This window comes from Trypanosoma cruzi, genomic scaffold (assembly GCF_000209065.1).
Source record: "Trypanosoma cruzi strain CL Brener 1047053516095 genomic scaffold, whole genome shotgun sequence".
NCBI classification, from domain to species: Eukaryota; Euglenozoa; class Kinetoplastea; order Trypanosomatida; family Trypanosomatidae; genus Trypanosoma; species Trypanosoma cruzi.
In genome coordinates this window covers 97,335-121,131 of record NW_001849437.1, presented here as the reverse complement: position 1 = coordinate 121,131, position 23,797 = coordinate 97,335, and the positions used below count along the sequence as shown (strand labels likewise).

The following is a 23,797-nucleotide window of genomic DNA, read 5'->3' as shown; positions in this document are numbered from 1 at the left end:
CGCGTCGCAGTTCCTTGAGGACGGCATCTCCCGGCAGCGGAATGGTCGTCGCTGCCTTCCCAGGTATTGACGAAGGTGTGGTTTCCGAGCATACTGCGCCACGCACGTCCTCAATATAAAGGAGACGTGTGAGGCGTTCGTGCCGTGTGGGTGCGCGGAACCCAACAATCCTCCGCAGCGGTGCTGGACTGGCGGCCAGGTGGACAGAAGTATCCTTCGCTGATACGCGTGGGACGAGCGATGCCGTGCAGCTGTCGCCGTGCCGCACTTCCAGGCTGTGGAGGCGACTGGGGTCGGACACGGTGCGACTGCCTCACCGCCGTGGTGCAACGCACCGTGGACGCACCCAACCCGAAGGGATCGCATGGTGTGCTGGGACGCACCAGCTCCTGCGCCCAACCGCAGCTGACGGCGGCGTGGCACGGTCTGCCCTGCAGCGGCGGTGACGTGCGAAACAAAATCGAGGTGTCGATCAATCGCATTGCCGAGCAGACGCACAGGGTGGGATTGACGCGTGGCTTCCCACCGCCCAGACGATGGTCGGCCGTGTCCTCGTCAGACTGTCGGTGTGAGGCGATGCAGAACAGAGCGGCACCGCTCCTGTCGGCGCTGATACTCAGGCAGTGCTCGGCAGCCCATGTGGCCACAAGTGACACAGCAAATGGCATTGCCGCACCACAGGCACGGAGGTCCGCACACAACGCAACAAGCGTGCGGTCGTCAGCGTGCATGAACGCCGACGCAAAGTGAATGCTGCCCAGTCGGCTTTACGCATGACAACGACGGCATGTTTCCGTCGTGGCAGCATGCCTGCCTGTCGCGGGATGCCGTCCTCCGTCCCTACACTGTGGGATGGCAGATGGCGACCCGACTCCATGCAAACAAGTGGACGTCCAGTGGGAGACACGCAGTACGCGTTGCGCAGTCGCGCCGGGAAACGAGACGTGGCGGCCGCTGATCCGCGCTGCCTGTGCCGGGTCGTCGGAAAGCTCAGACTCCATGCCGCTTGGGGTGGCGGCGAGGTCCTCTCCTGACGCCGTTGAAGGTGAGCAACCGTCCCGCAGCCCATGGTGTAGATTCAGGTCAGCCGCAATGGGCGCTGCAGGACCAAGGCGACGAATGGTGCTCGCAAAGTGAGCAGCGTGGGCAATTGCCGATGGAAGGTTGCAGAGGTTCCCAACGTGCATGCTGGGGCAGGCCGGTGGGCACACGCGGAGGGCGGTGGTCTCCACGCAGTTGGTGCCAGCAGAGACAGGCGCTCGCACGGCAAGGTGTGGCGCACCAAGAGGGCCACGCCACCGGCACGCACACTGCAGGCCTGGTGGAGGCCACTGCAGCCAACGAGCCTCGTCGCCAAGAGCATTCCTGCATAGCACTGTGCAAGTACTTGTGTGTGTGCTGCAGGAGCGGGAAAGAGGAGGAGCACAGGGAGGCACATCAGCACAGCAAGAGGCAAAGCTGGATGGCAGCGATGCATGCGGTACGGCACAACCTCAACAATCACACACGGTGGCAGCAAACACCCATTCAAAAAAATAAAAAGAAGAAAACAAAAAAAAAACACGGCGGCAGGGTGTGGCTGTGTGTGTGGCGCTGCGGGTGTCTGCCAGCCCTGACCGCAATAAAAACAAAACAAGAGGGAAAGAAATGTGTGCTCCGCTCCACAGGCCCTCGTCGCACGCCCACACGTCACGACTCCCTCAGCGCGCCGTTCGTCGCGGCCCCTCCTCATGCGTGCAGCAGGCGAGGCGCACAGGGCCGTCGTCATGAGCGTGTCGGTGGGTGTGCGAGTGGAGCAGTTGGGCGGGAAACACACGGCACCCCTCACAGGAAGAGTGCAGCAAGAAACAATTGAAAAGAGGGAAGAGCAGAAAAAACGTCCATAGTGATTGCCCCCAAAAGCAAAAAAGAAGGAATAAGGGGATGAGAGATCAGAAAAAAAAAGTAAAATCAACCAAAAAGAAGCAAACAGCAAAAGGATTTTAAAATAAGCAAAAAAAGAAAATTTATGAGTGAAATTTGTTCCCATGGGAATAGTATTTCTGTGCTCGGAAGGTCGCAAGTGTCCCACGCGGCAGCCAGTCACTCCTCACAGAGCCGCAAACCCCCAAAATCCCAACAGAAGGAGCAGCAGCGGCAGCAGTCCGCTCCCACGCATGATGCCGCCATCGTTGTTATTCTCCTGCGACAATTTTCCGAGGCTGCTGTTGAGTGCCGCGGCATTCACGTCCCTGTTCTGTGGCTGGACCTCTTCCTCCTCTCCCTGCACATCTTTTCCTCCTGCCGTCTCCCCATCCGCACCAGAGCCGACGCTCACCTCAGGAGTTTGGGGTGATCCATCTCCCTGAACCGTTTCTCCACTCCCTGTCACCACCGTTGGGTCGGCGTCAGACGAGGAAGAGACATCCACATTTTTGTTTCCACTGGGAGAGGTTCCAGATGTCAGCTGGTTTACGGGCTCCTTTCCTGAAGAAGTCGCGGCGGTAGACGTCGCTGGTGTGGATGCGCCGCCAGCACCCGCACCATTGCTACCCTTCGGCTGTCCCTGCTCCGACGGCAGTTGCCCGGCAGAATTGGACTGGGTCACGGTTCCTTCCACAGGTAATCCACTTACCGCTGGTGAACGAGGAGGTGTCGTCGATGTATTCGGATCTTCCGGCTTCGGAATAGTAATTGTATTTTTGGCAAGCCATGCAATCTCTTCGGAAGTCAACGGGCGGTTGTACAGCAGGACATTCGTCACGGTCACAGACACGTCTTCTTGGCTCCCTGTGCTGCCTCCATCCCCTCCAATGTAGAAGTGTGAGATCTTTTTATCTTCCTTACCTTCCAATTGGCACTGCACATTCTCGCACACACTTTTACCATCGAAGTACGCAGAGCCCTGTTTTTCGTTCTTTAGCACAATGGCCACTTGGTGCGTTTTCCCTGGCCCCCAAGTGCTGCTGAGCTCCTTGTTCTGTCCGCCACCGCACAGCACTGCCCGCTTCTTTCCGCTGTCGTACGACAGTCCAAAAACTTTGTTTTCTCCTTGGCCTTCCCAACGCGCACCCAACAATGGAACGCTGCCACTCTTCGGCTCACCGTCGATGGACACCGTCGCCACAAGAGTGAAGTTGTAGTTCGCAAAGTGGTACAGCTGATTCTCCCCCTGACTGCCAACGGGCCACTCCGCCCACGCTCCCCGGAACGTCACTCCATCAGAAGACCCTGCTTTCTCTGCTACCGTTGCCGCTCCTTCTTCCGTTCCTTTCTTTACTGTGGCGTTCACCCCGAGGTACTCGTCCCTCCATGTCTTATCAGAGAAGTTGCCGGACAAAAAGCCAACCAGCCCATCCGTGATCTTAGTGTTTTTGCAGGCACTGTCAGGTGAGGTAGCCTGCACAGCGCTCTCAGAAGGGCACAGCTCGGAGACACGTTTGTCCACTTCCTTCCAGGTCGCCAGCACCTCCTTCACCCGCTCCAGCTGCGCAGTCAGACGCACAGACCAAAGACTGTTTGATGGTTTCCCCCCACCGCCCTTCTTCTTCTCGTACAGCGCAATCAACTCCTCCTTCTTCTCCTCATCAGTTGTACTTTCACTACTTTTGTACAACAGGGCGCTGGCGGCAACATCTCCGTCATCCTTCCCGGATACCGGCCCAATATCAACAATGTGCGTATTGTCCGTCAGCCAAAGATGGAGTTCGCTCTTTTTATTTTCTTTTTGTTTTTCTTTGGCATACACCGGCAGAGTAACGAGCATCACATTTTTCTGCTCAGCTCCAGTGCCAAAAGTCGCTGTGGTGAACCCGCTCCCAACGGCCTTCCCTTCTCCGTCCCGTTTTTTGTTGCCCCACACACGCGAGAGTGTCCCGAGTGCCTCCGTCCACGACTCCCCCTTGTCACCGGACTCGTACACCCTGCGGCGGCCATCATCACACGCAGTCATCATCATGAGTTTGTCCTTCTCCCGCTCCACCACGGAGGGATCACTGCAGCCATCGGCAGGCATCTCCTTCGACAGCGCCCAAATCTCAGCATCCGAGGAGTACAAGATCAGCGAAAAGGTAGTTTTCTTTCCATCTTTCTCCTTCTTCTTTTTCGTGCCTTCCAGCGGAAACACAAGTGTACCGTCCTTCATCTTAACACCCGATCCACCGCCTCCAATCAGCTGTGTCAAGGATGAAAGTTGTTCGCCGAAAGGTGTCGTCGGGACAGCATTGGTATCTTTCCAGTCAACTTGTTTGTTACTTTCTTCATTACTTACTTCCCCTTTCACCAGCAAAAGTCCCCAGTCATCTGAACCACCATCTTGACCAACAGCAGCAGCATTCCGGCTGTATTTTCCAACAAGCATGTAAATATTACTTTCCTTCACAACCGTTGTTGGCCGGCTCACATCTACTTTCTTGCTTGGGGAAGCGCCTTCCTCCAGAACTTGTATCACTCTGGCATCCTTAAGCGCTTCCTCCGGTGCGTTATCGTCTTTTGTCGTGAGAAGTTCGGATGCAATGCCAGTAAAGACGTTGTTTCCATCCTTCTTGCACTGCACCTCGGCAACGGCAAATACGTCACTCCTAACTTTTAAAAGGCCGGGAATTCCAAACGACTTCAGATTTCCATCACCTTCACCCTCACTGATGCCCTTCCATTCAAACTTTGGATCAGACGACTGATCCTCCTCACCTTGCGCAGCTCCACAAGTACTGCAGCAAATCATCACGACGAGGAGAAGCAGCACCGCGGAAGTAAACACACGCCGGGACATGTTGGGCCTCTGCCGCTCACTCTCTCCTCCTTCCCTCCTCCCTCCGCGCGATCCGGTCACGCCGCGACGGTTGTGTGTGCGGGGTGCCTTCACTGCAGCAACAAGTGAGAGCATATAAATATGTGTGTGTGGGCGGTGTGTGTGCTGTTGTTCCTTTCAGAGCCTTCGAATTTCACAGTGGCGATTAGCGTTTAGTCGTAACTTCCTTCCTAGCGTGTGTGTGCGTGAGGCGGAGAGAGAAGAGAAAACAAGCCAAGCAAAGAGGTGAGACAGCGAGCACCGCCACCCATCCACACTGTGAGTGGCATCACCATCATCCCCGCCGCAGTCACTCCCAACAACAACAACTCACGCACACAGACACAAGGAACAGCAGAAGGAAGATGACTGCACCGGGAACACACAGCGACTGTCACCACCAGCAGGAGCCACGGCGGGCGCTTCTGCCACGCGTCAGCACACACCGAACGACGCCCACACATAAAATAACCAGCGGGTGGCAAAAGACCACAGCCGCCCTCCGCAGCACCCACGCGCTACCGCCGCCAGCCATTTCACCGTTGTCTCCTCCATCACACCCACTCCGCCGCCGGTGCACATCACCTCGCACAGCCGTGGAATCCCTCGCCGTCAAATACACAGCGGGAGAGGCACGTCGGCACCTGCAGCTGCTGGGCAGGAATCGCTCCGCACTCGTCCCAGCCACCCTCAACAACACCCCACTCACCGGACGCACGCTGCCAACATCACGCCCGCAGCACGTCGAGGGGACGCACGGCGGGCTCCCGTCCTCCCTCCCCGCGAGGCACCGCTCCCTGGCAGCACGTCAGGGCGGCCACCCGCGCCACGGAACACCACTCGCAGCTGCGTCTCCAATGCTCCGTGTGGGCCACACCAAGGCTGAAAGTCGCATCACCGACAGCCATTCCTCCTCCGGGAAGCACACAGATGCCGGCGACGAGAGACAAACCAGTCGGAGCCGCAGAGGGCACACACCAGCGGCACACGGCCAGTCATCATCGCCATCACTCCTGTCGCTCGCGTGCAGCCTACAGCACAAACCAACTCCCCGCCAACGCAGAGCGGAGGCGAAGAGAGAGACGAGTCACACCGCCACGCACCGGCACCCCGTACGACGGGAGTGGCGTACAACCACAGATCCGCCAATCAGGCACGCCGCCATGAACCGCATCTCATTGTCCTCCCCGTGCTCGTGGCAGCACCGCAACGCCGTGTAGCCGGTGGCGTCGTAGTGCTGGAAGAAGTGCGGCGCAGCAACCGCAAGAGTGGCCGGGCTGCTGTACTCGCGCTCCAACGCGTCCAGCAACAACTGGCTGGACAGCGGCTCGTCCAGCGGGTCCGGCTTCTTCTTCTGCCTCTTGGCGAGTGCAACCGCGTCACGAGGCCCTCCGACGGTGTCACGCCATGTCCCATGAGATCATGGGCACGCAGCAAGCGGCTCAGCATTGTCACTCCGCAGTGAATGGGGCACGGCGCCTCATTCCAGGCGATCACACGCAGTGCACCACGCCCACAACAAAACACGATCGCGCCGCTCTCCCCCGCCGTCGCTCCTCCTGCGACGGTCACGGAAGAAAAGCAGCACCCGCATGCAACTGCCGGCACAGAGCACTAAAAGACCATCCAGGTGCACTGCAGTACGTACACCGCGTGCGTGTGTTCGTGTGTGCCTGCAAGTACGCAAAGGAAGAGAGGAGTAAAACACGTGAAGCCACAAAACAAAAGAACACAGCAGAGATGCAGGACAAAAAAAAAACACAAGAAGAAGAGGCCTGACGGGACCCAAGACGGCAATGCAGCCCAAGCGGTGGGAAATGACAGGAGATTTATTTTCCATTTTTTTTTTTTCCAAAGGAGAACGCTCTCCGTGAAACCGTTATTTTTTCCCGCACTCACAGAAGCACAAACAAATGAATCAATCAAACAGCTTTTCCGCAGAACATCCTTTTTCTGGTGCTCCAAAGCGTTATGTCTGTTTTTGTTGTTGTCTCTTTTTTCTTTGGTTTCCTGCAGGAGATTTAGAAATAAGACATATTCTTCCCCGTCGCTTCAGCCCCCCGGCGTCCACGCGTCATTTATGTTTCACTGGAGACGCTCCGTGCGTCTCTTTTACTGTTGATGACAATTTCTTGTATTTTATTTTTCCACCGGCGCCACCGGCGTGGCGGGAAATGCCAAGAGCGTCGGTGGTCGGTGGACGGAAACAGTGAATGGACCCCGCCACCCCCAGAAGGCTCCACCACAAAATAAATAAATAAACAAAAAAAGAAAATAAAATAAAAAATAAAGAAAACCGCGGCGGTGGCACAAAAATAAAAGTAAATAAAAATAAAAAAACGCTCAATAAAAAAATATATCGTCTCGCACAAAAAAAAAAGAGGCATAAAATAAAATCAACAGCATCCACGTGATACGCCAAGTAATTCAGAGAGGGTGCGCGTAGAGATGCATGTGTCCCTGCTCGTGGCAATGGCCCCACTCTGTTACACTCCGTAAAGGGCCGCAAAGCCCCACAGCCCCAGCAGCAGCAGCCAAGGCATACTCCCACGCATCGAGGTGTCGGGTCCACTTCCACTTGTGGAGGAGGCACTCCATTGTATGGTTCTTAGCTCGGCAGCAGTTAATATGCGCTTGTACAGCAAAACGTTCTTCACCTCCACGCTGCTGCCTCGGTCACCTTCGTCGCCCCCAAAGTAGAACTCCGAGAGTTGAATAAACCGCGTCTCAAGAGTTGGCATCGTCTCGGAGCTCGCCACCACAACGCCATCCACGTACACGGAGCCTCTGTTGTCCCGCAGCATGATCGCCACCTGGTATTCTCTCCCCGGCTCCCAATTGCTGCTCGATCTCGTTGTATTGCCGTCTAACGACACCTCCCACTTCCCCTCCGCGGTGCAAGACAGCCCAATGAACCCCCTGCGATTAGAATGCTCCAATTTCACACCCAGCAGAGGGACGCTGCCCGCGGGCACCCTCTCGATGACCGCCGTCGCCACAAGGGAGAAGTTGTAATCCACAAAGGTGTACTGCCTGTTCAATTCCCCCCTGTTCACGGGCCAGACCGCCTTGGACCCAGGCCCCGTAAACCTAAAGCCATGTGGGGTCATCTCGGCATTTGTCACCGTTGCATTCACGCAGTGGTACATGTCGATCCACGTGTCAGGAGTGGCTAAATCGGACAAAGAAGCAACCAGCCCATCCGTGGGTATAGACAACCCGGAAAAGAAAATGTCCATCATTGCCCAACTATTCGCGACGGACATAATTGTGTCGAGCTCCTCCTTCAGTGGGGAAAGAAAAATGCCATCGGTACTTTGAGCTCTTCTCTCATGCAGAAGGTACAGCATATTATTTGAGTGCAGCAGTCTGTTCGCAACCGTCCTCTCCCCATCATCATCCATAGAAATTGGGCCAACAAGACGCGCGCGGCTATTATCCGTGATCCAAAGGTAGAGCGCATTGGCTTTGCCTTCCCCTGGGGAAACCCTTTCTGAGTGTACAGCATGAGACTCCTTATGCCAAAGTTCAGAGTGAGGAGATCTCCCAACGCAAAATTTAGCCCCCGAGGGTTTGGCTCGCTGGTCCACAAGCGTGACAGTACCCCGGGAGTCTCCGTCCATGTGTCCCACATGTCACCCGCCTGAAACACTTTGCGGCCACCCGTACAAGAAACAACAATGAGAAGTTTTTCCTCCCATTCGGCAATAAGAGGGTCCATGCAGTACCCAGGAGGCGTGCCTGTGCCGACGTCCCAGCTGCTGCCGCCATTCACTGAATAAATAGTAAAGACGGTTTTTTCTTCGCCTTTTAACGCCGTCAGGGGAAACACAAACCAGACCCTCTCAAGCACAATGCCTGAGCCACCAGCACCGGAAACGTGGTGCAGGCCAAGTTGTTTGGTACGTTCGGTGATCAGCCCCAACAGCGATTGAGGTCTGCCCCATCGGACCCGTTTACTCGGCTCGTCTTCCGTGGACGGCGTGACCTCACCCTTAACCAAATGGATGTCCCCTCCACCTTCAACCCAATGCTGCGTAGTAGCATCAAAAACAAAGTAAGAGCTTCCCACAAGAAGGAACAGCTCGTTGCCCTTGGAAAGTGACGTGGGTAGAATCGCCATGCCCAACCCATCCTTTGGGGTTTCTCTGTCAAAGACGGTGTGTGCATTCCACTTACTGGAGGTGATATAGGCGACCATGGACGGCCACGGCTCCGTAGCGTTGAGGTACCCCGCAACAATATCAATCGCAAGGGTTTTGGCGGCTGGATGCTGCGGAGCACTATGCCACTTCCGACCCTCAGCAAGAGCAACAATTACTCCTCCAGCACTGACAATAGAGGGTGAGACAAATGCATCCCTTACATCACCCGGACCCGCCCCCTCTTTCGGCAGCACCGACGTCTTCTGCGGCAAAAGGAGACCGACCCGTTGCGGCAGCCGCACATCCCCTGAATTGCTGTCCTCAGCGGCTGCGGGACCACAAGTGTTGCAGCACATCCACATCACAACGAGGAGGAGCGGCACCGCAGGACAGAAGAGATGCCGGGAAATGTTGGGCCTCTGCCGCTCACTCTCTCTTCCTTCCCTCCTCCTTCCGCTCGATCCGGTGTTAAGGCAACGGTTGTGTGTGCGGGGTGCCTTCACTGCAGCAACACGTGAGAGCATAGAAATATGTGTGTGTGGGCGGTGTGTGTGTTGTTGGTCCTTTCAGTGCCTTCGAATTTCACAGTGGCGATTAGCGTTTAGTCGTAACTTCCTTCCTAGCGTGTGTGTGCGTGAGGCGGAGAGAGAAGAGAAAACAAGCCAAGCAAAGAGGTGGGACAGCGAGCACCGCCACCCATCCACACTGTGAGTGGCATCACCATCATCCCCGCCGCAGTCACTCCCAACAACAACAACTCACGCACACAGACACAAGGAACAGCAGAAGGAAGATGACTGCACCGGGAACACACAGCGACGGTCACACCACCAGCAGGAGCCACGGCGGGCGCTTCTGCCACGCGTCAGCACACACCGAACGACGCCCACACATAAAATAACCAGCGGGTGGAAAAAGACCACAGCCGCCCTCCGCAGCACCCACGCACTACCGCCAGCCATTTCACCGTTGTCTCCTCCATCACACCCGCTCCGCCGCCGGCGCACATCACCTCGCACAGCCGGAGAATCTCCCGCCATCAAATACACAGCGGAAGAGGCACGTCGGCACCTGCAGCTGCTCGGCGGGAATCGCTCCGCACTCGTCCCAGCCACCCTCAATGAAAAACCACATTAGTCAACTGTTGCACGCCGCCAACATCCCACGCCCGCAGCACGACAAAGAGAAGCGTTGCAGGCTCCCTTCATCCCCCATCTCAACGGCCGCAGCAGCCAGAATCGTGTTCGTGCGTGCGTTCATTCTCAGCGTTGACACCAATCCACAGCATGTTCAGCATGGTGTGTGTGTGTGTGTGTGTGTGTGTGTTTCAGCGCCTATAATTGCAGAGCAGCTGTGCGGCACAAGAGAGTCCAAAGAAAGCAACGGCAGAGAGAAGCGGATGGCACACACACAAATTACTCATATCATCACACACAAACACACACACGCAGCCCGCGGAATGGATGCACTCAACCAAACCACACGTAAAAAAATAATAATAAAACAAGAAGCGTGGAACGAGCAGCGCACACACTCTCATGGCTCCCGTAAGGTACAGCCGGGAGAGAGAGTAAATTCGCCCACTCAGTGCAATAAAAACAAAACAGAAACAGTTACGGTGCTCCGCCCATGCAGCCAGGCAGGACGGCAGCGGTGCGTGTCGTGCAAAAGAGAGCACCAACGGGCCTGCATGGGTGTACATGCAATATATACAATGGGCACATTATGTGTGTGCCTCGTGGGATGAGGTGAGGGCGAGAGTCCATGCAAGGGACACACACAGAGAGGGAAGGACGAGTGTGTGTGCGGGCGGTGCATGGCGCTCTCTCACTCACTCTCACGCGGCCACCACCGCAGCCGCAGCCGCACACGCAACAAGAAGAAGAAGCAAAAGAGGGGAGGTGGTGTGGGAGACCGCGTTGCTGCTGTCACGGTCGCCATGAGAAGCTGTGTCACGTGTTTTGTTGTTTGTGGTTGGCGCTGTTGAGGATCCCGCACTCTGAGATACCGTATCATATTTTTTGGTTGATGCAGCTTCACCATCGAAATTCATGCCGGGTGATGTGGCGCCTTCAATGGATTTTCGGTTCGGATGATTGCTGGTTGGAGTGCCTTCTGTGCCAGTGTCAGACCGCACGGCTGTAGTTATCGTGGTGCTGTTGTCGCTGTCGCCAGGAAGGGTTGTGCCAAGTGTGTTACGGGCGGTGGCTGCTGGTATTGTTTGCGATTGGCTGCCAGCAACAGTTTCATGTTGAGCTCCTTCTTGCAGTAGTGCTTTACCGGATCGTTCGTTATTGCTGGAAATTTCCTCCGCAGCGCGCCCCTTTCCTAGAGTGGAAGTCAGACCATTTCCAGTTGTAGGGGTGGATGAAGAATGTGTTTGTTGCTGACTGACAGCTGGTATATCTTGTGTGATACCTGCGCCAGTTGCGGCGTTATCCTCCGGTGAGTCCTCTTCTGTGTCCCCCTTAGGTGGTGTTTCTCGCCCCACCACTGGCGTCAATGCCGCTGTTGATGCTGCTTGTTCCACTGTGCCTTCCTGCTCCCTCGACCCTCGGTCTGCTGCTGGTGGATGGCTGTCGCTCGTGGAAGATCCGCCCAATTGTCCTTCATTCACGGTGGTTTTTACTTCACCCTCCGCAGCTGCAGCATCATCACCACAAACACCACCACCATCTTCTAATTCTGTTTTTGCGTTGGGCGACTGTTCTGGCGCATTGGGATCGCTTTTCCCTCCTGTTCCCGCATCAGTGTGATGCGAAACATGAGGCAATAATTCATGCTGATCCTGTACGACTTCACGCCCCTCTTTTGCAAGAGTTAAGGCATCCTTAGATTCATTTAAACCCACACCCACACCAACACCGGGAAGTGGGGGTTTGCCACCCGTAGGAGCAGAACCCGGCAAGTGACTTCCACTGCTCAGAGAACTTCCATCAGTGACAACTCCATTATCACCATGACCCCCAACTGGGGAAGAAGTTTGACCAACACTCCCAACAACAGCTTGACCGGAATCCTCACAATCATCCCCGGCATCGGCCGACACCGAAGAAAACACGCACCACAGCACGCAGAGGACAAACACCAGCAGCACACGGCCAGTCATCATCGCCATCACTCCTGTCACTTGCGTGTAGCCTTCAGCACAAACTAACTCCCCGTCAACAGAGAGGGAAGCAAAAAGATAGACACGGCCGCTACACCACCGCACAGCAACAAATGGCAGCACCCCAGCAGCAGCAGCGCACACACCACGAGACAGATGGAATCAGTACGATTGCAGAGCTCGCACACCGCACCGCAAACCACAAGTTTAAAAAGCAATAAAAAACAATAATTAAAAAACAGAAATTAAAAAAAGAAAAACAAACCCAGGGCTCCAGTGCGCATGCTTATGAGTGTATCCGCGATGCGTTCAACGTGACGGATGCGGGACACAACGCGGAGCACACAGCACGGCAGCAGAAGCAAGTAAAGCAAAACACAATCATTATTTTCTCTTATTTAGTACATCGGACCAAAACACACGCGCACAAACCCCGCGGTTGAGTGCTGGCACGCACAGTCCGCACACACCTCTTCAGCCCACAGTGGTGTACGCCAGCGCGGATGCGGCGAGAGCCAGCGGGGCACACACCCACGCAGAGCTGCTGAGGCTGCCGTCGATTTCGCGAAGACGTGATGGTGCACGGGTGGTCGTCGTGGTTGGCGCCTCTGTTGTAGTCGTAGTACTTGGTGCATGTGTTGTAGTGGTGGTGGTCATTGTTGGTGCCTTTGTTGTGGTCGTGGTTGTTGCGGAAACATCTTTGGCGTTATTATCTGTTTGGTCAGCGGAAGAACTTGTGCCACTTCGTGGTCCTGTAGTGCCATTATTAACTTCTGTCTGTATCGTATTGGGCACGTTATTTGACTGCGGTTCCGTAACGGTGGAATCTCCCTCTACGGCACTTTTTCCCGAGCCCGCAGAGGACCCCAAACCTGACGACCCTGAATTACCTTTCCCCTGTTTATCCTTTGATGCAGGAGGCAATAAATTAGCGCCTTTTCCATTAGCTTCAGGATTCTTGGTGTTCTCCGGTGAGACTGTTGCAGCGATCGACTCGGTTGTCTCAGTAACAACTTCGACTTTATTATCTGTTTGATCGGCGGGTTGTCTCGTGCCAATTTCTGATCCTTTATTACCGTTCGTACCCTCTGTCAGTGATGTATTTAGCTCAGTATTTGCTTTTGGTCCCGGAACGGCCAAAACTGGTGCCTCTGGCCCAATTTCTTTCGCAGCCGGCTCAGTGGCTGAATTTTCAGCAGCCTCAGCCTGACCGTTCCCTGGTATTCCTCCTGGTTCAGGGGCCGCTGGACCGGTGACGCTTCCATTAGGTGCAGCCGCCATAGATTCAGGTGAAACAGGCGACAGATTGGAGTGGTTTATATCAGCTTGACCTTCAGTGGCCTCCTGAGTGTCTGCCACGCACACGGACGGGCAGCAGCACAGGGCAAGCAACAACAGGGCGCACAGCAGACGGCACGTCACTATCATCGTGAGTGTGGTCGTTCAGTGGTGTGGAGCTGATCTGCACAGTGAGGGACATGGAGAGCAACAGGGGAGACGAGAGGTGCGGCAGACACACACAGAGGGCACACCACATGAGGAGAGGGCAGCAGCCAGGCATGCACCGTACGCCGCACACCACGCACGACACACACTCCAATCCACGGCAGCAGGCACACACACACACACAGCCCTGCCGCAACACCAACACACAGATGGAAGAGGGAGAAGCAAACAGGAGCGGCACACAAGGCTCCACCGCATGTACATACGGCGAGAGCGGTCCGTCGTGACTGCACCCCTCACGGAGGGTGCGCACACACACACAAGAAGGTGCAGCGCACACAGCAACACAAAAGCATAGTAACAATAAAAAAAGGAGATCCCCGCACACCACGTGGATTGTTGGTCCACGGGAAGTGCAGCCAATATTCATCACAAAAACAGTTCAGTTGCCGTATGCCTTCGTCCACATTCATCGCACTCAACGTCATGCAGGCCCGGCCACCACCACAACAGGAGCTGCTGCACGCGCAACAAGAAACAATAAAGGGAGGTGATGTGGGAGACTACGGTGCTGCTGTCACTGTCGCCATGCAAAGCTGTGTTTACATTGTTAGTGGCGGTGGCGGTGTCCCTCTTGAACCCCTCACTGTGGGCTGCGGGGGTAACTGTGCCGGCTGATGTGCCTTCGGTTTTGTTGTTGCATTCTACTTCTCCACTTCTTCTGTGGAGGGTTCGTCGTTCTCTCCGTTCAGATGGCTCGCATTATGATTGGTCGTGGTGCTGCTGGCGGCGGCGTTAAACTCTGCAGCTGTAATAAATGCGATGCTGTTGTCAGCCTCGGCAGCAGGCGCTTTGTCTCCACGCTGGCGGTCCTCTATTTTCTCTGCAGCGTCAGAAAGTGGAGGCTGTTTGGAAATCTCCTGCACGGTGCATTCCTCCTTCCAATCTAATGCAGCAAAGCTGCCATCTGAAAAGGACGATGACTGCGATGGCCTCTCGTAAATGGGAGATGGTGCATGCTGCACGGTGTCTTGGTGTGCTGCAACTTGTTTCCTTTCTGCCTCATCTCCACCAGCTGCTTCTACTGCAACTTCTCCTCCCGATTCTTCTTGTGGTGCATCACCCGGTACTTGTGCAGAAGTTGTGTTTGAACCCACATCGTGTTTTGGCGCTACCCTCGCCATTCTCTGGCCATGAAACTTCATGTCGGCTGTCAGACCCTTCTGCCCCTTGCGGCGGTTCCTGCCCCCGCTGTTTGTCTTATTTGTTCGCCCGGTACTGCGGCTGGTTTTTGTTGGTTGTGATCCTTTTCGCCCCCCAATGGCAGGCTGTGTTGGGGGCTGGGCTCCTCCCTCTGTCCCACCGCCCTCCGATGACTCAGCGACTTTCAACTTTTCATCCTGAGCGGATTCGTTTTCCGGACTGCCGGTGGCGCGACTGCCATCCGAAGAGGGCAATGCTCAATCCCTTTGGGGCGCGAGTTCCAGGCGCCCCACCGTGACAGGAGCCATCAGCATCTGAGCCTTGCCTTTTGAACCATTCACAGTTGACTCCTCCCGCTGTCCAACACCACTCAATGCGCCGTGTGACTCCGACACATTCGTTTTCATTTCGGGCGGCAAATAACGCCATCCCGCTGATCCTCCACATACTGCCGGTGCCGCTGGTGGCGCTCCGCCTTGTCTTCTCCTCGTTCTAACGGCAGGCGATCTACGCGGCTGGTGACGCATCTCGTTGAGTGTTCATTGGATTGCAGCATACCCCCTTATCCTCAGCGGTGTCAGCAGCAACAGCAATCCCTTGGCGCCTCCAACGACGACGGCCATCCAATTACGCACGCATTCCTCCACGGCGGACGCATTCGCCCTTCCTCCTGTCCTTCTGCGGCCATCCATCGCGCACTCCCTCCGCAGCTGAGCATGCCACCGCAAAAGCTAATACTCACCCGTAACGCTATCGCCACCACAGCACGCAGAGGGCACACACCAGCAGCACACGGCCAGTCATCATCATCGCCACCACTCCTGTCACTTACGTGTAGCCTTCAGCAAAAGTAACTCCCCGTCAACAGAGGGGAAAAGCAAAAAGAAACAAGTCACAGCCGCTACACCACGCACAGCCACCGCACAGCAACAAATGGCAGCACCCCAGCAAAGCAACAGCGCACACACCACGAGACAGATGGAATCAGTACGATTGCAGAGCTCGCACACCGCACCGCAAACCACAAGTTTAAAAAGCAATAAAAAACAATAATTAAAAAAAGAAATTAAAAAAGAAAACCAAACCCAGGGCTCCAGTGCGCATGCTTATGAGTGTGTCCGCGATGCGTTCAACGTGGCGGATGCGGGGCACAACGCGGAGCACACAGCACGGCAGCAGAAGCAAGTAAAGCAAAACACAATCATTATTTCATCTTATTTTATACAGTGAACTACACACACGCGCACAAATCCCCGCGGTTGGGTGCTGGCACGCACACACCTCTTCAGCCCAGAGTGGTGTACGCCAGCGCGGATGCGGCGAGCACCAGCGGGGCACACACCCACGCAGAGCTGCTGAGGCTGCCGTCGATTTCGCGAAGACGTGACGGTGTGCGGGTGGTCGACACAGCCGGCGCCTCTGTAGTCGTAGTACTTGGTGCCTCTGGCGCAGTGGTCGTCGTGGTCGTCGTGGTTGGTGCCCTTGTTGTGGTCGTCGTCGTCGTCTCGGCAGGATCGTCGACATTCTTATTTGCATGTTCTGTGGATGTACTCGTGCCACTTTTTGTCCCTGACGTGTCTTCCGTACCTTCTCTTTGTACCGTATTATGCGCACCACTTGATTGCGGATGCGGACCGGGCGAACTCCCTGCATTTCCGGCAGTATTTCCGTGTTCCGCAGCGGCCCCATTACTTGACGACCCTGGCTGACCGGTACCCTGTGGTGGTGCCACTGATGGAGGGGACGGTACACTGGTGGAGGTTCCATTAGGTTCAACTCCAAAGTTTGTCTTGTTGCCTTGGGTCTGTGTCTTACTCCTCGTCGCGGTCGTCATCGTTACATCTTGGGTCGGATTGGTATCTGATGCCGGGGTCGATTGACTGGTGGCGCTTACAATAGCATTAGCCGCCGGGGTTGTTGTGCTGCTGGTGGAGGGGGCGGTAGACTGGGGGCGGCTTCAGGAGATTCAGCCTGAGCTTGATTCTGATTCAATGGTACTCCTGGTGCAGCGGGCGCTGGACCGGTGCCTCTTCCATCAACTTCATCTTCAGCTTCAAGAACAACAGGGATCTCCTCAGTCTCTGACACACACACGGACGGGCAGCAGCACAGAGCAAGCACCAACAGGGCGCACAGTAGACGGCACGTCATCATCATCGTGAGTGTGGTCGATCAGTGTTGTGGAGCTGATCTGCACAGTGAGGGACATGGAGAGCAACAGGGGAGACGAGAGGTACGGCAGACACACACAGAGAACACACCACATGAAGAGAGGGCAGCAGCCAGGCATGCACCGTACGCCGCACACCACGCACGACACACACTCCAATCCACGGCAGCAGGCACACACACACGCAGCCCTGCCGCAACACCAACACACAGATGGAAGAGGGAGAAGCAAACAGGAGCGGCACACAAGGCTCCACCGCATGCACATACGGCGAGAGCGGTCCGTCGTGTCTGCACCCCTCACGGAGGGTGCGCACACACACAAGAAGGTGCAGCGCACACAGCAACACAAAAGCAAAGTAACAATGAAAAAGGAGATCCCCGCACACCACGCGGATTGTTGGTCCACGGGAAGTGCAGCCAATATTCATCACAAAGCAACTTGTTATCCTGTTTTGGTTGTATGCTGCTACAATAACGAGTGAGTAGCGCAAGGGCCGTCCGTACAAAAGTGGCAAGTATTCCGTCGCAAACGGGCCGTCGTGCGGGCTGGGGTAGTCACAAACAGTCGTAGTCCCAGTTCCCAACGACGAGGGCATTCCCGCAGTGGATGAGGCACAGTCTCCCGTGGTCCGTCGGGGGATCAGCAGCCCGTGGCGTCCGTGATGAGGCGGTGGCGGAAGAGCCTGGTCCATCTCGAGTACCCGCGTTTGTGCTTCCTGCGTGTCTTGCCTGCTGGCATGCTTGGCATTTTCGATGGCGAACTGCGCGTGAGGCACCTGTTAGGAAGACGGTGGCGCCATTGTGGCATCCGCATGGGAGGCCCTCGCAAACTATTATAACGCCAGGCTGAGCACGTCCGGCATGTGCCCTCATACTGTGGACGGACAAGTGCACTCTGCCGCAGGTTGGGCAGGAGGACGTCAATCCGCCGCTCGCCGGTCGACAAGGAGTTGCGGTGCTCACGTCGGGAAGAGGTTTCGGCGGAGGCAGAGGCGGGCCGGTCACCGCAGTGAGGGAGGAACGGCACCACCGACACGGAGGATTCCTTGTGATCTGCAGGGTGCGTGCAGGCATGTCGAAGAGTGGGCAGGAGTCGCATCGCGCCTGTGCGCAGTGCCGCCACTCGGGGACCGATGTCCGGGTCAACACCAGGAACAGAGTCCTTGCCACACCGACAGGCGCCTGTCACGCGGTGTGCGCGGCTCCCTTTTCCTCCTGGACATCCTTCCAGTTCCGTCGCTTCACTGCAGTGGCGAACTCCACGTGCCAGGCAGTGACGCAGTCCTGCGAGAGGGATCGTGCCATGACGGCATCAGCGTCCGCTGTCACGTTGCGTGGGATTCCGCAGTGTCATGGGAAAATGTAGAGCCAGCTGTGTGACCTCAATCCGCCAGTGAAAGCTGCACGGTACAAATCTCCTCGCTGACGTCGTCGTGCACCTCCAGCGGGCCAAGGCGGAGTGACTCCATCGCCGAGAGGGAGTCTGTGGCGACAGTAACTCTTGTGGGCGATTGGGATGCTGCTGCCAGGCGGGGAACTGAAAACTGTCCGAGGCCATGCTCAGTGGCAGGACACTCCGCTCGGCAGGTGCATGCAAGGCTGCCAGCAGCTGTGCGGTGAGGCCCCACAAGCAGCCCGGCTGTCCGGGGTGTAAAGTGGCAGTGCAGCGGATCCGGATGCATGCTCAGCAAGAGACAACGCGCCGTCCGTCCAGCGGCCTCCGTCATACGGCCCCAGAGGGTTGCAGGCCGCTTCAAGGACCGATCGTCTGACACCGTCCAGGGCGTCCTTGGCGTGCCGTGGCCGGAAGATGCCCACCCCGCTGCAGCTCACAGTGTCCCGGGCGAAAACTCGGTGCTCAGCATGAGGGACGCGGATGTGGTCCGGGGAGATCCTCATGCGGCTGCGGACGCGTCGCAGTTCCTTGAGGACGGCATCTCCCGGCAGCAGAATGGTCGTCGCTGCCTTCCCAGGTATTGACGAAGGTGTGGTTTCCGAGCATACTGCGCCACGCACGTCCTCAATATAACGGAGACGTGTGAGGCGTTCGTGCCGTGTGGGTGCGCAGAACCCAACAATCCTCCGCAGCGGTGCTGGACTGGCGGCCAGGTGGACAGAGTTACCCTTCGTTGATACGCGTGGCACGGTCTGCCCTGCAGCGACGGTGACGTGCGAAACAAAATTGAGGTGTCGATCAATCGCATTGCCGAGCAGACGCACAGGGTGGGATTGACGCGTGGCTTCCCACCGCCCAGACGATGGTCGGCCGTGTCCTCGTCAGACTGTCGGTGTGAGGCGATGCAGAACAGAGCGGCACCGCTACTGTCGGCGCTGATACTCAGGCTGTGCCCGGCAGCCCATGCGGCCACAACGGACACGGCAGCTGGCATTGCCGCACCACAGGCACGGAGGTCCGCATACAACGCAACAAGCGTGCGGTCGTCAGCGTGAATGAACGCCGAAGCAAAGTGAATGCCGTCCAGGCGGCGCAGCAGTCCATCCACGTGGCGGTGGAGGAGCTGCGGCCGCACAACGCTGCATTGAGCTGCCACGGCTGAGGGAAGCTGCTGTCGGGAATATTGCTCGCGAGCACTCACCCCAACGCAGCCGCCTCGCAGGCGATTGCGCTACCAGCGTTGGGCGCGACGGCCCAGGCGCGGGAGCCCGCAGAGCACAGCCAACACTCGCCCATCGCCAACGGTGTCGAACGCAGTCGAGATGCCGATCGGGACGGCGAGAGAGCGGCGACGGCGACGGTGCAGCGCGGGATGACGCCCCTGCGACGCTCGCACTCCACAGCGATGCACCCGCTCAGCCCTCGTGCCGCTTCGTCACTCACAGGCGTCACCAACTCCGAGGCCGTGCGTCGTGGCGTGGATCCAGGCTGACGTCGGTGGTGTGCCAGCAGTGCTGACAGGCGGCAGTGGACCAGTCCTTCGCTCACCCCTAGCAGGACACTGAGCAGCGTGAGTGGCCGACAACTCTCTCGGTGCGGCGTGTGTCCCTCCGTGTCTGCAGATGGGAGTGGTGTCCCCATTTCCCAGCAACTTCGCAGAATGCCGTCGGCGAGGGAGGTGTTGATCATCTTTCTGTGCGAGCAGCGGGCAGCGGGTACAAGATGGCGCAGAAACGCACTCAATACGCCGCCGGGGCCAGGGGCCATGCCAGGCAAACAGTCGCGGATGGCCGGGTCAGGCGCACACGGCGTGAATGGCCAATCCATATTCCAGTCACCAGGGGGCACGCAAGCACAAACTGTGCAGGCAGCTGTGGGGATCGCAGCACGTGAGACGCGGACAGTGTGACGGACGAGCGTTTTGCCTGGTGCCGAATTCCATCGGTGCTCACCAGCGCTACACATACTGTTTTTGTGCCGTACGCGACACGAAACGGCAAAAGCTACTGCTAGGCGGAGGCATCGAGCAGCACCCAGGCCCCATAGCAGCACTCCAGATGGACGGCTCTTCTCTCACGCCGAACAAAATTGCAAATTTAAGGGCACAAGGAGTAGACATTGATAGCCATCCAGGTGATCCGAAAGCCGTCGAAGCAAATCGCCAGCATGCACACTGGGGATTACGTGCTCCATGCACAAGCGCGTATCGGCAAGAAAGGCGGTGCTGGTGCGGAAAACTCTCCGCTCCAGGCATACACCCCTCACCATCACTCAACATGATTCCGGCCTCGAAATGGTGGTGGTCCAAGTCGCCCTGGAGCAGAACCGTGGCCTCAGCGTAGCGGGTGCCTACATGCCAGTGCCACTGCAAATATCGCAATCCCTTAGGCGGTTACTAAACCGCCTTCCGGCCTCGGCACCGCTCCTTTTTTGCGAAGATTCCAACGCGCATCGCCCACAGTGGGAGTCCTTCCTGGAGACGCCTCCAAGCGACGTCGCCGTAGAATTTTTACAACGGTGCGCGGATGCGGGATTCACCTTGGTTGACACCCCTGGCGAGATCACGCATGTCCGTGGCAGACGAAAGGAATCCTGGACCGATCAAACAGGGTCAAGGCACCTTGCCGTGTCGGATTGGAGAGCCAATGTGTCGCCACTCAGTGACCACCACATGCTCACCTTCACGTTGTACCAAGCATGCGTCGACAGCATCCCCTCGGCGCCCCCTTCGGTACGCCGAGTTTTATACAGCTGGGGAAGTGCAAGTAGGAGTCCTTCGCCAACGATCTCGACGAACACATCTCAGTATACGAATATAAGAAGCAGTCAACCGACGTAAAAGATTTCACGCGAGTACCTGCAGTTTCACTTCAACAGCATTGACTGGGCGGCATGCACAAGGACGGTCCCAATCTCTGGGATGGCATCCTTGCGGAAGCGGAACGGATTGCTGCCGACTGCAAGACCCGCTGTCTGCGGCTGCCAATGCCCGACCGTGAGGCGGAGATCCAACGGACAAGGAGTCAAATTTTCCTCCTACTCCGAGAGCGCTTGCGCAACACTTATCCACGGCGCATCAGCACGCTGAATACAGGCGAACCGCTCTCCTGAAAAGACATTGCGGGACGAAAAAGGGAACCATCACCAGCATCCCCCACACCAGCGTTAATGGGCGATGGCCACAATAATTTCAGGGCAGCACGAAGAGCAGCGGATGCTCTCAATCATGGATTCCTCCCATATCACTCCCTCGCAGAGCGGTTGGGTTTTCCAAAGATCAACGAGGACAGAACAAGTCCTTGAACATTTTTTCTCTCTCTCCCTTCTTGGGCCGCTGAACGACAACGAGTCGGCCGCCTCATCTGCGACAGGCTCTCTCCCCCACCCCTCTTGATGCCCATTTCAGTCAAACGGAACTGTTTTCTGCGCTGCGCAGTGCACCGTACGGCAAGGCCCCGGACCGCACGAAGTCTACAGCGAGGCACCACGACATCCTTCGACGAAGCGTCTCCGATTCCCTCTCCGCTGCATTGACCACAGCTGGACGACCGGCACGATTCCGGTCCAGTGGCGACAAGCCACCATCGTCCCACTCCTGCAACCCGGCAGGCTGCCGGCACTAATGTCTTCATGTCGACCCATCAGCCTTATATCCATCGTGAGCAAGGTCGCTGAGAAAATAGTATTGAGGAGACTGCTTTGGGTGTGGACGCCTCATCCCCACCAGTATGCATATCGTAGTATGCGTACCACGACGATGCAGCTGGCACACCTGATACACGAAGTTGAGCATAACAGAAACGATTACTTCCAAGTGAACCTTCCCAAGAAGAGCGGTGTTGGCACTCAACTCCACTGCGGACCCCATCGGACCCTGTTGGTGCTGGTAGACTCCAGCAAGGCCTTTGACTCCATGGATCATCGAGTCCTCAGTCGCTTGCTGGCCAATATTCCGGGGCAAAGCGCCAAAGGTGGCTTAGAAACTTTCTGTGTGGCTGTTACGCAAGACACGAGTGGCCAATAAACTCAGTGATCGACGTCCCAAGCTGCGACGAGTTCCTCAGGGATCCGTACTGGGACCGTATATCTTCTCCCTCCACGCACACCCGCTCCTCACGCTGCTGAACAGCTTCTCAGACGTCGCAGCAGACATGTGCTCGGATGATCTCTCTATTGTCATCGAGGGACAGTCTCGGCAATTCGCCATTCCCGCAGCCGGCATGGTTCTCAAACAACTGCATGCGTGGAGTCAGGAAAATGACATGGCCACCAACCAGTCGAAGTGCGAAGCCGCTTGGTCCATACTCTCCACGCATACGGAGTCAGTCTATGACCGCGAAGGAAAATGGCCCCTGGCAGTCACTGGCTGCGAGATTCCAGTCACGGCCATTGGGTCGTCACACACTACGAAGCTTCTTGACGTAGATCTCAACCCGTGACTGACGCTAAATGCGGCGGCCTCCAAGCACTGCACCGCCACCTTGCAGCGGATATCCCAGCTGCGCTGCATTGTGCAAAAAGAGGCGGGGCCGTCGCAGCATGAGCCACGCACGTTCGCCATCGGATACAGTGCCTCCAGCTCACCTTATGGCAGTGAACTCATATGGGCAGTAGCGACGGATCCCGCGAGAAATGAGATGCAAAAGACGCACGCAACACTGGCACGCACAGCCCGCACACACCTCTTCAGCCCAGAGCGGTGTACGCCAGCGCGGATGCGGCGAGCACCAGCGGGGCACACACCCACGCAGAGCTGCTGAGGCTGCCATCGATTTCGCGAAGACGTGACGGTGCGCGGGTGGTCGACACAGCTGGCGCCTCTGTAGTCGTAGTACTTGGTGCCTCTGGCGCAGTAGTGGTCGTGGTTGTCGTAGTCGGTGCCTTTGTTGTGGTCGTCGTCGTCGTGGTCTCGGCAGGATCTTTGGCTTCCTGAGCTGCTTTATCTGCGGATGTATTAGTGCCATTTTGTCTTCCTGTCATACCGTCCTTGCCTTCTGGCTGTAACTTATTGGTCACGACATTTGATTGCGGTTCCCCAGCGGTCACACCTGGTCCCGATCCGCCAACGTTTCCCTGCTCCGAAACGGACCCCAAACTTGGCGACCCTGTCGAACCGGCCGTCGGGTGTGATGGATCTGGTGGTGAAGGCGGTGGAGAGACAAGTAAATTATGTTTGGGGTCGGCCGTCTCATTGGGGTCTGGTAGCCGCGTTTTAGTCGCCGTTATCGTACTGGAAGAACCTTGAACATCACCTTCAGGCTGAGCGTCTGCCACGCACACGGACGGGCAGCAGCACAGGGCAAGCACCAACAGGGCGCACAGCAGACGGCACGTCGTCATCATCGTGAGTGTGGTGGTTCAGTGGTGTGGAGCTGATCTGCACAGTGAGGGACATGGAGAGCAACAGGGGAGACGAGAGGTGCGGCAGACACACACAGAGGGCACACCACATGAGGAGAGGGCAGCAGCCAGGCATGCACCGTACGCCGCACACCACGCACGACACACACTCCAATCCACGGCAGCAGGCACACACACACGCAGCCCTGCCGCAACAC

At 56.8% G+C, this 23,797-nt stretch overlaps 8 protein-coding genes and 2 pseudogenes across 8 annotated transcripts, besides 18 other annotated features; all 10 read right to left on the bottom strand.

Moving 5' to 3' along the window:
• Positions 1-1,366: part of a sequence feature (areas not merged during assembly with more than two copies in the genome that could not be assigned to a particular haplotype) that runs on past the window's edge.
• Positions 111-731, bottom strand: Tc00.1047053509527.135 (uncharacterized protein; the record flags this gene model as incomplete). The annotated part of the gene is made up of 1 exon (XM_808637.1): positions 111-731. One exon carries the CDS (start codon positions 729-731, stop codon positions 111-113), a length of 621 nt encoding a protein of 206 aa, XP_813730.1.
• Tc00.1047053509527.130 (uncharacterized protein) lies at positions 1,079-2,029 on the bottom strand (the record flags this gene model as incomplete). Its single annotated transcript, XM_808634.1, has 1 exon — positions 1,079-2,029. The coding sequence occupies one exon, from the start codon at positions 2,027-2,029 to the stop codon at positions 1,079-1,081; it is 951 nt and encodes a 316-aa protein (XP_813727.1).
• Positions 1,367-2,259: a sequence feature (haploid, Esmeraldo-like haplotype).
• Positions 1,530-1,561: a microsatellite.
• On the bottom strand, positions 2,090-4,864 carry Tc00.1047053509527.120 (trans-sialidase, putative; the record flags this gene model as incomplete). The annotated part of the gene is made up of 1 exon (XM_808633.1): positions 2,090-4,864. The coding sequence occupies one exon, from the start codon at positions 4,862-4,864 to the stop codon at positions 2,090-2,092; it is 2,775 nt and encodes a 924-aa protein (XP_813726.1).
• Positions 2,260-4,609: a sequence feature (areas not merged during assembly with more than two copies in the genome that could not be assigned to a particular haplotype).
• Positions 4,610-5,411: a sequence feature (heterozygous, non-Esmeraldo-like haplotype).
• Positions 5,412-9,125: a sequence feature (areas not merged during assembly with more than two copies in the genome that could not be assigned to a particular haplotype).
• Positions 7,015-7,106: a sequence feature (T-rich).
• Positions 7,254-9,437, bottom strand: Tc00.1047053509527.90 (annotated as a pseudogene).
• Positions 9,126-9,910: a sequence feature (heterozygous, non-Esmeraldo-like haplotype).
• Positions 9,911-12,852: a sequence feature (areas not merged during assembly with more than two copies in the genome that could not be assigned to a particular haplotype).
• Positions 10,212-10,239: a microsatellite.
• Tc00.1047053509527.80 (mucin-associated surface protein (MASP), putative) lies at positions 10,751-12,031 on the bottom strand (the record flags this gene model as incomplete). The annotated part of the gene is made up of 1 exon (XM_808632.1): positions 10,751-12,031. One exon carries the CDS (start codon positions 12,029-12,031, stop codon positions 10,751-10,753), a length of 1,281 nt encoding a protein of 426 aa, XP_813725.1.
• Tc00.1047053509527.70 (mucin TcMUCII, putative) lies at positions 12,497-13,450 on the bottom strand (the record flags this gene model as incomplete). The annotated part of the gene is made up of 1 exon (XM_808631.1): positions 12,497-13,450. The coding sequence occupies one exon, from the start codon at positions 13,448-13,450 to the stop codon at positions 12,497-12,499; it is 954 nt and encodes a 317-aa protein (XP_813724.1).
• Positions 12,853-13,344: a sequence feature (areas merged during assembly that could not be assigned to a particular haplotype. This can correspond to areas where the two haplotypes were merged or to regions with more than two copies in the genome that were merged during assembly.).
• Positions 13,345-16,279: a sequence feature (areas not merged during assembly with more than two copies in the genome that could not be assigned to a particular haplotype).
• Positions 15,710-15,745: a sequence feature (AT_rich).
• Tc00.1047053509527.50 lies at positions 15,956-16,828 on the bottom strand (annotated as a pseudogene).
• Positions 16,126-16,176: a microsatellite.
• Positions 16,280-17,215: a sequence feature (heterozygous, non-Esmeraldo-like haplotype).
• Positions 17,216-22,897: a sequence feature (areas not merged during assembly with more than two copies in the genome that could not be assigned to a particular haplotype).
• Positions 18,226-18,570, bottom strand: Tc00.1047053509527.40 (uncharacterized protein; the record flags this gene model as incomplete). Its single annotated transcript, XM_808630.1, has 1 exon — positions 18,226-18,570. One exon carries the CDS (start codon positions 18,568-18,570, stop codon positions 18,226-18,228), a length of 345 nt encoding a protein of 114 aa, XP_813723.1.
• Tc00.1047053509527.30 (hypothetical protein, conserved) lies at positions 18,739-19,233 on the bottom strand (the record flags this gene model as incomplete). The annotated part of the gene is made up of 1 exon (XM_808629.1): positions 18,739-19,233. The coding sequence occupies one exon, from the start codon at positions 19,231-19,233 to the stop codon at positions 18,739-18,741; it is 495 nt and encodes a 164-aa protein (XP_813722.1).
• Positions 22,898-23,797: a sequence feature (areas merged during assembly that could not be assigned to a particular haplotype. This can correspond to areas where the two haplotypes were merged or to regions with more than two copies in the genome that were merged during assembly.).
• Tc00.1047053509527.10 (mucin TcMUCII, putative) lies at positions 22,926-23,582 on the bottom strand (the record flags this gene model as incomplete). Its single annotated transcript, XM_808628.1, has 1 exon — positions 22,926-23,582. The coding sequence occupies one exon, from the start codon at positions 23,580-23,582 to the stop codon at positions 22,926-22,928; it is 657 nt and encodes a 218-aa protein (XP_813721.1).
• Positions 23,092-23,148: a microsatellite.